Consider the following 12,652-nt stretch of genomic DNA (forward strand, 5'->3'; position numbering starts at 1 on the left):
TGCGACAACAAAACAGCCAGCTCTACTCTGTTTCTCTAATTACACTCAGGAGACTTTCACACACAAAGGTACAAGATTAAGCCCACAGAGGCACTCTGGTGGTCTCCAGGTATCCCATTCCCACCCCACAGTCTGCCTTGTTGTAGAATACAATTGACTTTTATTTTAAAAGGCAACAAGGCTTTCAGCACCTTCTCACTGATAAACCCTGGAGGAAATACAGTGGGCTAGAAGGGTAACCGCTTGACTCCAAACTGAATGGTGTCTTTTCACAAATCACTTTGAACCTGTTCTTAAAACCAACAGGACACGGGATCAGAGATGTATTGCCAAAAAAAAAAAAAAAACCAGTACGAATATGTAAAGTAGATCAGATGCAAGAAGAGAATTGCTATTCTTCTCCTGCAACTGTGCGTTAAAAAACATCACTGCATACTGTTTAAGTTCAAGGAAACTTGGCTATGGACCATCACCGCCTGCCTCAAGGATTCCACCTAAGCATCAGGAGGCTTTCTGGCTATACCTTATACTAGTTGCACAATATTGGTTAGTTTGCATTACATTTTTGGGTTTTTAAGGCCTCAACTGTACAGTATTAAGATCAAACCAAAAGAAATTTAAGGCCCTTTTGCTAATATAATGAAATATTTTTCAGGGAATTCCCTAGCAGTCCAGTGATTATTAGGACTCGGTGATTTCACTTCCAGGGCCTGGGTTTGATCCCTGGTCAAAGAACTAAGATTCTGCAAGCTATAGTACATGGCCAAAAAGAAAAAAATTTCGACCTAATATGTACTTTACACTTTACATCTTACAAAAAGGGTGCAAGGTAACCATTATAATAATGGTTTTACTGTAGATTTTACAGATGAGGGATCTGCATCTCAAGAGACAGTGGTACAACTGGCACCCGCCCCCAGGTCTGGTTCCAAAGTCAGAGCTGCCTCACCCTCGAGTACCGTCCACTGTCTGGGAGCTACACTTACAGTCTCCTCTGTCTGCAGGGAAATCGTCTCACAAGTCAAAGTGTTAGTCGCTCCGTCATGTCCGACTCTGTGACCCCATGGACTGTAGCCCTCCACGCTCTTCTGTCCATGGGATTCCCCAGGTAACAATACTGGAGTGGGTTGCCATTTCCTTCTCCAGGGGATTTTCCCAATCCAGGGATCGAACCCGGGTCTCCCGCACTGCAGACGGTTTCTTTACCACCTGAGCCACCAAGAAGCCCAAGTCTCAGTCTGACAACCTAGGCCTAAAGCAAGCCAACGAATCAGCAAGGTAAAATGCAGAAAACTGTATACAGCTAACAGGCAGAGAGGTGAGGAGGATTAAAGGAAGAGAATGTGAACAGAAAATATAAAATCAGTATTTATGGTTGGTGTAAACAGAATAAATTATCAACTAAGAAGCTTAGTTATAAGGTGGTGAAAAAGACGTTGTTTCTTTCTGTCTTTTGCTCTGCCTCCCCATATCATCTTTACCTTAAGCTTAGTTATTCTCAAGGTCACAGGATGGCTGTTGAACTAATGCCTCCTCATTCAACTCTGGAGGGAGAGTCTGAGCATTTCAAGCAAGAATTCTGAACTGTGGAATCAATGAACTGACTCATTGCAAAAGACCCTGATGCTGGGAAAGACTGAAGGTAAAAGAAGAGGGCAGCAGCAGATGAGATGGTGATTGGGAAAACAGTAGTCACTAATTCACATTGTGTATTTGGGAGTGGGGAAACAGAAATTGGAATGAATTTTGTTTCTGTCACGTTGTGTTTGAGCAAGTAGGCTATTTCAAGAAGTACTCAGGAGGTAACTGGTATCGTATCAACACAACCACCTTCAGAAAGCTGAAGTTCGAAGCTAAGATCCAGGCCATTCTTGGTTCAAGAACACAAAATTCATTTCCAATGTGAGGAACACAACTACAAGTTTCTAGAACTATTTCCATTGGCAAGTTCACGGCTCTCAATAATTGCTAATATTAAGTTCTCAGATCTCTCACTTTAATCTGCTGAAGTCTCATCACAGATGGTAAACCTCTTTCTATTAAATAGGAAGATAAGGAGAACTCACATAAGTAACCCCACCAGTTTAAGATCTTTTCTGTGACCATTATGCCTTACAAAGACATACGGGTACATACACGTGTCAAGGACTGTAATAAATGCAAGGTATGTATCCTGTCATCTGTCATTACCATGTCACAACAAACCTATGAGGTAGTCTAGTTTGGTAATATACCCAAACTCACTGCTGTCAATCCAATCCACACTAGGATTAGAACCCAGATAATCCAACTTCACTGCTTTTAAAGACAACAACTACTTTATTCATCTGTGGCTTATCCAATAACACTGATCACAATTCCATGCCCATGGAAGATCACTGAGTTGAATGAGTATGTTAATACATGCTCTGTGCTTGATTCCCTTTCAGCCTTAGAAAATTTACATTTCAGACAGAAACAGAAGTAACCAGTTACTTACATTGCATCTTCCTCTTTGGCTGGGAAGTAGGAGCAATGACACAAAGGCTATTTGCCTCCATAAACAGGATTGCCAACAAGCACTGGGAGAGAGGTTCATGTCAGAGTGATGTAATCATACTTTCAATGTCTTTCATTATTTTTTTCCGTAAATGAAATGAGCAGAAGCCACTGCTATTTAGGAAAATTACATAATTTTTTAAATGTTATAACATTACTACAGTTTTAGCTTTGGGAAAATCCAATCTATTTTAGACATATAACTCAAGAAGGGCAAGAAAAGCTTAGACTTCCTGGTGTGTTTCATTCTTCCCCACACCCATCGTTCACCCTTCTCCTCTCAGGCCGTTTCTGCTACAGACAGACGCACGGCTCCATTACCTCAAACCTCCCAGGCTTAATTTGTTTTGCTATATCCAAATCTTTTACTGCTTCTCAATTCAGACCATATTCTCTTTTGCTTTTCTTGACCATTTAAAAATATTTTTCAGCTCCACAGATATTATGAAGTTAATAACTGTGATATATGAGTGCTTACTATGGTACAAAATGCACCACTTTAGGATCTTTACGTATATTATCTCACTTAATTCTCAAAACCATACTGCTGCATTTTATATATGGGGAAACTGAGGCCAAAAACGTTACGATCATCAATGTAGGAGCCTGAATTAAACTGCAAAAATAACAAGATTTGCTGCAACAAATAAAGTATCTTTATTATGATTGTTTTAATGGTTAAAATTTGCAAGTTTCCTAGATAAAGTAGTAACAGGATAAAAAAAATTACAAAAAAGCAAGGTTCTTCTTAATGATTCATTTGAAATAACTATAAATAAAAATACCTGCTAATTATTTAATACTTTCTAAAATAACACAAAATATATTTAACATGTAGTACAGGCCTTAATGATCTGATTCTCCTTTTATGCAACTATTTACAAACTCTGAACTAAAAGAAAAATATATAGCTAAACAGTGAAATTAAAAAACAAGTATGTTCTCAAATAATTTTATCTTAAGTAATCTATTCTTTGGAGTAGAACTACTCACTTAATACGTTACTTATATCAATTTTTAGCTACACTTTGTTGGTGTGACTTTAGCCCAATTTAAATTCCTGTGTACCTAGAAATTACAACTATTCTTTTTAAAAGGTACTAAGAATTTATAACACAGTTTAATATTCAGACTGACATCCCACCCCAATTAAAGGTATAGACTTTAATGATACCTCTTTTTGATAATGGAACTTATTAACAATCTAAAGCGTTTTCCTTTCTCAACTGTATAGTTTTATTCAGTTATCTATATAACAATTTTATAAACTAGTAAGCAAAGCAAGCAGCATTACTTTTTTTAAATAACATCTTTAATTAAAGTTTTTGCAAAGGTAAAATATTAAACTTAAAATAGGTCTTAGTACATCAAAATACTAAGTTCTCTAATTGTATTCCAAGATGGTCTTTAAAACATAATATCCCATATATCACAGAAGAGCAACCTTGATCTGCAATTGTACAGAATGAATTTTACAAACATAATAAATATATTTACGCCCTTACACATAACAGTATGTACAACAGCAGTTGACAATAGTAGCTCAGAACAGCAAAAAGAATTAGCCCCTCCCCCCAAATTGTAGCCCTGAAGCATACCAGATGATTTAAGGAAACTTGAAATAGTAGTTAATAACTCAGTGTAGTTCTTCTCTTAAAAGAAAAAACAATTTTTCTTGTTCCTCAAAATAAAAATACCAAGTTCTGTGTGTTCTTCCTTAAACCATAAAAAATGACCAAAAACTAGACTAAGGCAGGCTTAAAAAGGGAATACAAACTTCAGAATAATTTCCATAGCATAATAGATTAAAATGCAAAACTATTTAACATAAACCCATGAGGAAATATATAAAGCAACTATTTTTTAACCAATGAATTAAAAACCTGAAACAGCTGATTCAGACAGATAGGTGGGAGATAGACGTATGAAATAAAATGAAAATGTAGAAAGATGGATCAATAAAATATTACATTGCACAAAAGCTCAAAAAAGTTCAAGATGAAATAATCTGAAAATATAGGAATTTTCTTAAGAGGAAGAAAAAGCTAAGATATAAAGGGAGCTCCCAAGAAAATTATGTCTGATTTCCTATACAAGGTGTATTTATTTCTGAAAAGAATGGTGACATTATTGCTATAAGATAATCAAAAATTACTCTTAGAAGGAGATAACACTTTTTATTCCTTCATAAAAGCCAGAAAAAAAGCAAACCAAATCCTTGATTTTCATATAGCAAAAGAAAATCTTTATACAAAAGCTATTATACTTTTATGTTCTTGCAGTCTAAACCAGAGTCTATTAGACTATGCTCTTCAAGAATACATTTTAATCACTATACACACTGCTCAAATCTTGATGCATGCCAAGAAGAACATCATCAAGGTGGCTTTGATTTTAAGAGGCAATATAAATGTGGTGCTATGATGGCATTTAATTAATAGAAAGAAATGTGAACATTTAAAAAAATATAAAAGCCCAATATAAAGATCCCCCTCATATAACAGACATTTTAGTCTAGAAACTAATTGCACATTACAGTTGTTTCAGCCAAATGTGGCGCTCCACAGAATTTAAATGTGCTCTCAGCCATTCAAATGGTCTGATTATCCAAATGACCACCAAAAAAAAAAGAGAACATACACTGAAAGGCACACATTTCCACACTTAAACCTAGTACTTTTGTGTAAATTTTCCTTAGCACTGTTGATTGTTTTTTAATACAAGGTGCCATCATCATCTGTGCAAATCTAAACAAATCCTTTTCTGAAACCTTCACTTATTTCATAATACCAAGTCTGAACTATTTTCCTTCTTTGAATAAATGTTATCTTTACTTCAAAATTTTGAAAGTGGGAATCCTTGCATTTTCAAAGGAATGACATTTTTAATGGAACCTAATGAAATGATGTTAAATAAAATGTTAAAAGCATGATTAAGAATTCAAGTACAATAAAAGATAAGCAAGTGGCATTCTTATAGCAAGCCACTATAATAAAACTAAAACATGCTATTTGACTAAAAAGGAACACAATGCAGTGTTATATATAAGAGCACAATTTGGTATACAGTGTTGTTTGGACCAGTTTTCAGAATTTTCACAGGTAAAAGAAAAGCGCTTGCCAAGTATGTCATAATTGATATGCAATATAGACAGGTGCAAATATAAATGGTTATTTCCTGCTTCAAAACAACCCTACTAAGTCACGCTGAAAGCAGTGGTTGTTGATGTTTCAATGTTATAAAAACAGGCTAGTGTACAATTCTATAATGAATGCAATGTTTTTGTCTACATAGACAGTCCAAAATATAAGCTGAGTATCATATAGTAATCCAAGGTTCAGTAGCATAAGAACTACTAGATAGCCAGAGGGTTTCAATCAACACTGCAGCAATGCTAAACTTTTATAGGTAGTTCAGGTCATTGACTTCTTCACTAGGTAAATATAAACCTACTAGCAACTATACTGAAGGACAAATGAACAGGACTTCTGTGATTTTACTCCCTTCCCCTCTCCTCCCAGGCTCAACAAAAACAAAGCAAAACAAAAAACCTGCGTGTGCTTTGAGCATACTGGGGTAAACAAATAAACCTCAAAAAAACTAAATTAATATAGTAAAAATTAAAACCGTATCACCAGATATGGCATCGAAATAAATCTAACTACTAGCATGCTAGAAACCACCATTTATATCAAAGTTCAGAACATAAGTTAAAGGGACCAAGGTGGTATTTCAGGTGGGAAGTAGGCAAAATAAAATAAAATAAAAAAAAATTAGCCTTTTAAAGAAGTTTAAAGATTTGTGCTAAAAAAAAGAAAATATAAAACAGCTCACAGTTTTTCTCTGCAATGTACTTTAAAGTGTTTCTCTGTTAGTTCTGGAAACACAAAGGCAAATAAAAGGAAGACAAAAGTGGAAGACTTAAAAAAATCAATATACAAGTTAAACACATGTGAATTTTGTCAAAATAAACCATGAAAAGAATTAGGTGTTAAGAACAAAGGTGAGGACACATGTTCCTGCAGTTCTCCCAAGCAACTCGTTCACACTGAACATACAGCACTGCCACATTGTTCTTTAGAGCCCCTTACAGAAAACAGAGCTATGCATTCTTCACATACATATTACATTTCTACTGTTTTTAATATACAAGTCAAATTTCTATGCTGTCTTCCCGATGTGCAAACTGGAGCCCACTGTATTATCAGTGGCCTGGAAGGGCCACTGCACGAAAGAGAGGTAAGTGTGTACTAAGTGGCCCACCCTCCTCTAACCCCAAAATTTCTCCCTCAAATTACAAAGTTGCATTTTAAAAAATGTGTTCAATTAGAGTAAGAGTTTTAAAATTCTTTACTAGTAAACACAAGAAACTTTTAAAATTACTAAATTGTTTGATAAAAATCCAGGTCCTCACCACCTGCCCAATGCATCAATCAATGCACAGAATGTTATCTAAATGTTTGTTTAGCTTAAAGACTAAACACATACATAAACATACACTTCAGCCCAACAGGAAAATAATCTATCTATTCATATGTATATAATTCCAGCTAGATGGTACCTTTGTGCTAGAAAACTGCATTCCTGAGGAGCCACTTGGGGTTTCTTTTTAAGGTGTGGGACTAAAAGAAACAAATACAATTCTGTTAGGAAACTGAAGTTGTCATTTTAATTCTGCTCAACTCAGACAAGACCCAAGTCTTTATATTTATAATGAGTCTGAAAATCTAATTAAAATAAACATCCACTCCTAGGTAAATTTTGTCTCCAAACTGTAACTACTGATTATACACTTCCTTTAACTTGTAAATAGATGTTTCATCAAGCAGGGAAGGAAGAGGTATATATTACTGAGGGAGAACAGCAAGTAAAAATATTTAAGACCTTTAAGAGTTCTAAACTGTTTCCTTATACAAGTGAATTAAAATTCAACACCATAATTCTTACCCTTTTGTAAAAAGCTCAACACGCAATTTTTACCAAATATAACCACGTACAATAAGCAGTTTCAGTTCAATCTATCAAAAGGGAAGTTTCTTCAGTTCATTCCAACAAGTATCTTCTGGCTGAACTCAAGTTGGAGGAAGGAATATAAACAAAGCTTTACATGCTAATTACCAGTGGCAGGTACCTGTATTTAAAATCGACAATTCTGGTTTTCTTACACAAATCCCCACCCTCCCCACCCCAACAACCCCAGGTGCTACAGTTCCATGGCTTGCCAGTTAGAAGTAGTGTCTGTGTTGTCAAGGTCTCTTTGTTCCAGTAGCTCTGCTTCTACTGCACTTTTCTGACATGCAGAAGTTAAGTTTTGGTTGGTATATGTCCCAAGTTTCAAACTGTCCACTTTAAATTTTTTTTTTTTAAGTTTCTTTTGTTTTATTTATAAAAGAAAAAGAACCAACTCTTTTCACCATTCTGCATCCCCAATGGCTTTGGAAAATATATAATCTCTTCCATTAAGATTCATAATGCCATCCTTGAGATGAAATTTCCATTTGTTTTTACTTCTGTGTATCTAAATAAATAAGTAAAAAATGCATGAGATAAAATAAAAAGAGGAAACAAACAACAAGAAAACCCATTCACACACCAAACATGTATATTACTGCAACTGCAAACTGTTTTCTTTTTGAGATATAATTGACAAGTAACAGAGAGTGTTTCAGATGTACAAAGTAATGACTGGATCTCTGTGTATACTACAAAATGATCTCCACAGTAAGCCTGCTAACATCCATCACCATGCATAGTTACAATTTTTTTTCCTGTGATGAGAACATTTAAGCTCTTTGTTAACTTTCAAATACACAGTGTCATCAACATTAGTCATCATGCTGTACATTATATCCGCAAATATTTATAACTTGAAGTTTGTGTCTGACCACCTTCGCCCATTGTACCTAACCTCCAAACCCTGTCTCTGGCAATCTGTTCTCTGTATCTATAAATTCAGGGTTTTTTGTTTAGATTTTCTTTCTGCTGCAGTTGTTAATGGGATTGTTTTCTTATTTTCTCTTTCTGATCGTTCATTATTAGTGCATAGAAACCCAATAGATTTCTGTATCCTGCAATTGTACTGAATTCATTTATAGCTCTGACAGTTCGTTGGTGGAGTATTTAGCATTTTCTTTGTAATACAAAATTACCTGCAAATAGTGAATTTTACTCCTTCCTTTCTTCATTTGTTTGTGTTTTATTTCCTTTTCTTGCCTAACAGCTCTGACTAGGACTTTCCATACCATGCTGAATAAAAATGTTAAGAGTGAACATGCCTGTCTCATTTCTAATCTTAAAAGCTCTGAGCTTTTCAGAGTATATTACCTATGGGTTTGTCATATATGACCTTTATTAAGTTGAGGTACATTACCTCCACAACAATTTTGTTGAGATTTTTATGTTACATTTTGTCAATTGCTTTTTCGGCATCTACTGAGACCATCCAATGATTTTTGTCCTTCGGGTTGTCAACATGGTATATCACACTGATTTGCAGACGGTGAGCCCTCCTTGCATCCCTGGAATAAATCCCACTTGATCATGGTATATGATCTTTTTAAATAATTGCTGAATTCAGTTTGCTAATACTTTGTTGAGCACTTCGGCATCTATGTTCATCAGGATGATACCAGCCTATCATCTGATACCAGCCTATGTATCTGATAGGGGTGCCTTTTCTTGTGGCACCCCAGTCTGGTTTTGGTATCAAGGTAACACTGGTCTTGTAAAATGAGTTTTAAAATGTTTCGTCCTCTTCTATTTTTTCAAAGCGTTTGAGAAGGATTGGTATTAATTCTTCTTAAATGTTTGGTAGAATGTACCAGTGAAACCATCTGGCCCTAGACTTTTGTTTATTGGGAAGTTTTTGATTATTGACTCAATCTCCTTACTAGTAATCAGTATGTTCAGATTTTTAATTTCTTCATGATTCAGTCTTGGAAGGTTTTATGTTTCTAGGAATTTATCCACTTCTTCTATATGGTCCAATTTGTTGAAGTATAATTGTTCACAGTGGTCTCATATGATCCTTTGTATTTCTATTATCAGTTGTTAACATCTCTTTCATTTGATTTTATTTGAATCCTCTCTTTTCTGAGTCTCACTAAAGGGTTCTCAAATTTGTTTCCCTCTTCAAATAATCAGCTGTTAGTTTAATTGATCTTTATTTCTATTATCTTTTTAGTCTCTATTTATTCCCTCTTTGATCTTTGTTATTTCCTGCTTTCCATTAACTTTGGGCTTCTTCCTGTTCCTTTAGGTGTAAAGTTAGATTGTTTATTTGAGGTTTTCCCTTATTTCTTGATGTAGGCATTTCTATGTACTTCCTTCCTAGAACTGCTTTTGCTGCATTCTACATGTTTAGTATGGTGTATTTCCATTTTCATTTGTCTCAAGGTATTTTCAAGGTCAGTAGCATATTTAATCTCCATCTGATTTCTATTTTCATACAACTGTGGTCAAATTGTATTTTAATAGTTTGACACAATCTCTGTATCTCTCAAAAGAAAATCAATTAACTAGGTGAATTTTTCAAAAATCTATAATTAATAATATTTATTTTATAGCTCTTAGTATTTGGGTTCATTAAAGTAGTCAATAATGTTTCTCTGCAAATTATTTTAATCTCTACCAGGTCTGCATATACATGTCATTTCCTATACAATTTTTTTACAGGAAAATATTTAAAACAGGAATACCTTTTGTTCTCCCTGATGCTTCTAGAACACTTTTTATTTTTTGCCTTTTCTCTGTAACTCCTTTTATGTCTATACAATTTAATTAACCATAGGCTTTTCTTCATTCTCCCTATCTACTGACCACCAGGACATTTTTTCTCATTATTGGTATCATGTTTACAACTACTCTCTTGTTCCTCATATACACTAACAACTTACATATTGCTGACTTTTTAAATACTGTGGCCCCCCAGTATTAGAATTCATACTAATATTATTATTTCTCTAATTATTATTTTATCTCTAATTCTACTTTACTTGTATTCAGGACACCTGGCAACTGTTTTCTAAAAGGCCACTAATAATCTTCTAGTTACATCAATAGCCTCTTGTCATACGACTTATTAAAATACTCTGTAACTGATTTCCAGGTCTTCACTCTCTCCCTTCCCTTCAATTATAAGCATCACTCCCATTTCAGGCTTTCATTTTCAAAGGAGAAAATTACAGCCTGGAGAAGTTCAATGAGATGATCAATGACATATCATAATTAAGTGACAAAGATGATCTTTTGCTCCAGTCCAAGACGCTATTTATCAGGCTGTTTTCCATAATGATGCAGAAATTCTCACTATGTACAGGCATCTTCTTATCCCACTGCTAAAACTCCATGGTCTAACATCCCCATGCAAACAGTCTCCATGCATATTCTTAGCAAATCACTGTTTAGTGTCTGCTTGAGTGTGGTTAAAAGTGGAAGGTGAAGAACTGCAAATTGAGTTATCCCTTCTTGGGACAGCCCCCTTGCAAGTCTTTCATACTTTACCCCTTACTAAAACCTGCTTACCCCACACTTCTACTTATTGATCCTAGTTCTGCCTTTTGGAAGTTAATCTAAAAAACAATGAATACTTCATATATTTGAAAACCACTCTCATGCCCTTCCTTAAGACCACTAACTTAAGCTATATATAAATTTACCATATATCAATCTTTTCTCATTTATTAAAGCAAAATAGAGTACAATAAAGTGAAACAGAATTCAGAACAGGGCCTCTTACATTAAGTGGTCTTATTTTGTTGTTGTTTAGTCACCAAGTCGTGGCTGACTCTTGTGACTTCCTCTAGACTGAAGCCTGTCAGGTTCCTTTGTTCATGGGATTTTCCAGGCAAGAGTACTGGAGTGGGTTGCCATTTCCTTTTCCAGGGGATCTTCCTGACCCAGGGATCAAACCCAGTTCTCTTGTGTCTCCTGCACTGGCAGGTGGATTCTCTACCACTGAGCCACCAGAGAAGCCCAAGTGGTCTTATAGCTCTGGTCTAATTACACTATTTAGATTATTACACTTAATACCTTAGGATGGATGATTTGAACATCTAACAGATAGAAAACTAATGTCCCAAACCAGCCACTCTCCTCTCCTAAATTTGCTCCATCTGCAGCTTTTCCCATCTCAGTTGATGGTATCTTCATTCTTCTGACTAGTTCCTCATCAAAAAAAAAAAAAAAACCCTGGAGTCCTTCTTGATTCTCTTTCTTATTTTCTACCACATACACAAGAGTCAGGAAACCCTGTTGACTCCTCCTTCGAAACATCCAAGATCCAGCTGCTTCTCATCACTTTCAATGCTATCATCCTAGCCTTAATCACCATTTTCACTCATGTAGGTTACTATGATGTCCCTCTATTAATCTCACTTCAACCTTTGTTTCTTCTACACCCTGTTCTCAACAAAGCAATTTTTTTAAAGATTAAAATGTAAATGATACCACTTTTGTATATTTGAAACCTTCCAAGAGCTTCTCAGTTCACTCAGAGAGAGAGCCCATGTCCTCACAAAGTCCTACACCACACCGCCTGCCCCCTCTTACCTGACTTACTGCTACACTGCTCCCCCAAGCCCAGCTACACTGGCCTCCTTGCTGCTTCTCACACAAAGTAGGCAGGTTATGCCACCAAATAATGACAAAGCTAACTTTCATCAAGACTTTGATCCTGTTTCCTTTCCCACTCTATAATTACCCACACTAATTATCAACTTCTAAAATAGCATATTACAGTTGAACCTTTAACAATATGGGTTTGGAAATGCACAGATCAACTTATACACAGGTATTTTTCAATAGTAAATACTATAGAATTAAATGGACTGTGGTTGGATGACTATACATATATAGACGAACCACGGATACAGAGTGCTGCCTCTAAGTTACATGCAATTAGCCCCAGTGTTGTACTGAGGTAACTGTAATTTATCATTTTGTTATGTTTTAGCCTTTGTCTCCCTCAACTCGAGTAAGCTTCCAAATGGCAGGGACTGTTTTGTTTTTTTCACTGGCTTATCTCAAGCTCCTAGAACAGTGAGTGCCCTGGAACATCACAGACACTATTAAGTATTTTTTGAATAAAAAGATCTCTGTCTCCTTTTCTCTTTGA

At 35.4% G+C, this 12,652-nt stretch overlaps 1 protein-coding gene across 1 annotated transcript in view; it reads right to left on the reverse strand.

Moving 5' to 3' along the window:
* Positions 1-3,171: 3,171 nt before the first annotated feature.
* GTF2A1 (general transcription factor IIA subunit 1) overlaps positions 3,172-12,652 on the reverse strand; it is a 39,714-nt gene continuing 30,233 nt past the window's right edge. The window contains exon 9 of the mRNA XM_043472701.1: positions 3,172-8,056. Within this exon, the coding sequence (XP_043328636.1) occupies positions 7,949-8,056 (108 nt within the window). The 3' untranslated portion in view covers positions 3,172-7,948. The remainder of the gene's footprint in view (positions 8,057-12,652) is intronic.

The sequence above is a fragment of the Cervus canadensis genome, chromosome 6, assembly GCF_019320065.1.
Source record: "Cervus canadensis isolate Bull #8, Minnesota chromosome 6, ASM1932006v1, whole genome shotgun sequence".
Lineage (NCBI taxonomy): Eukaryota > Metazoa > Chordata > Mammalia > Artiodactyla > Cervidae > Cervus > Cervus canadensis.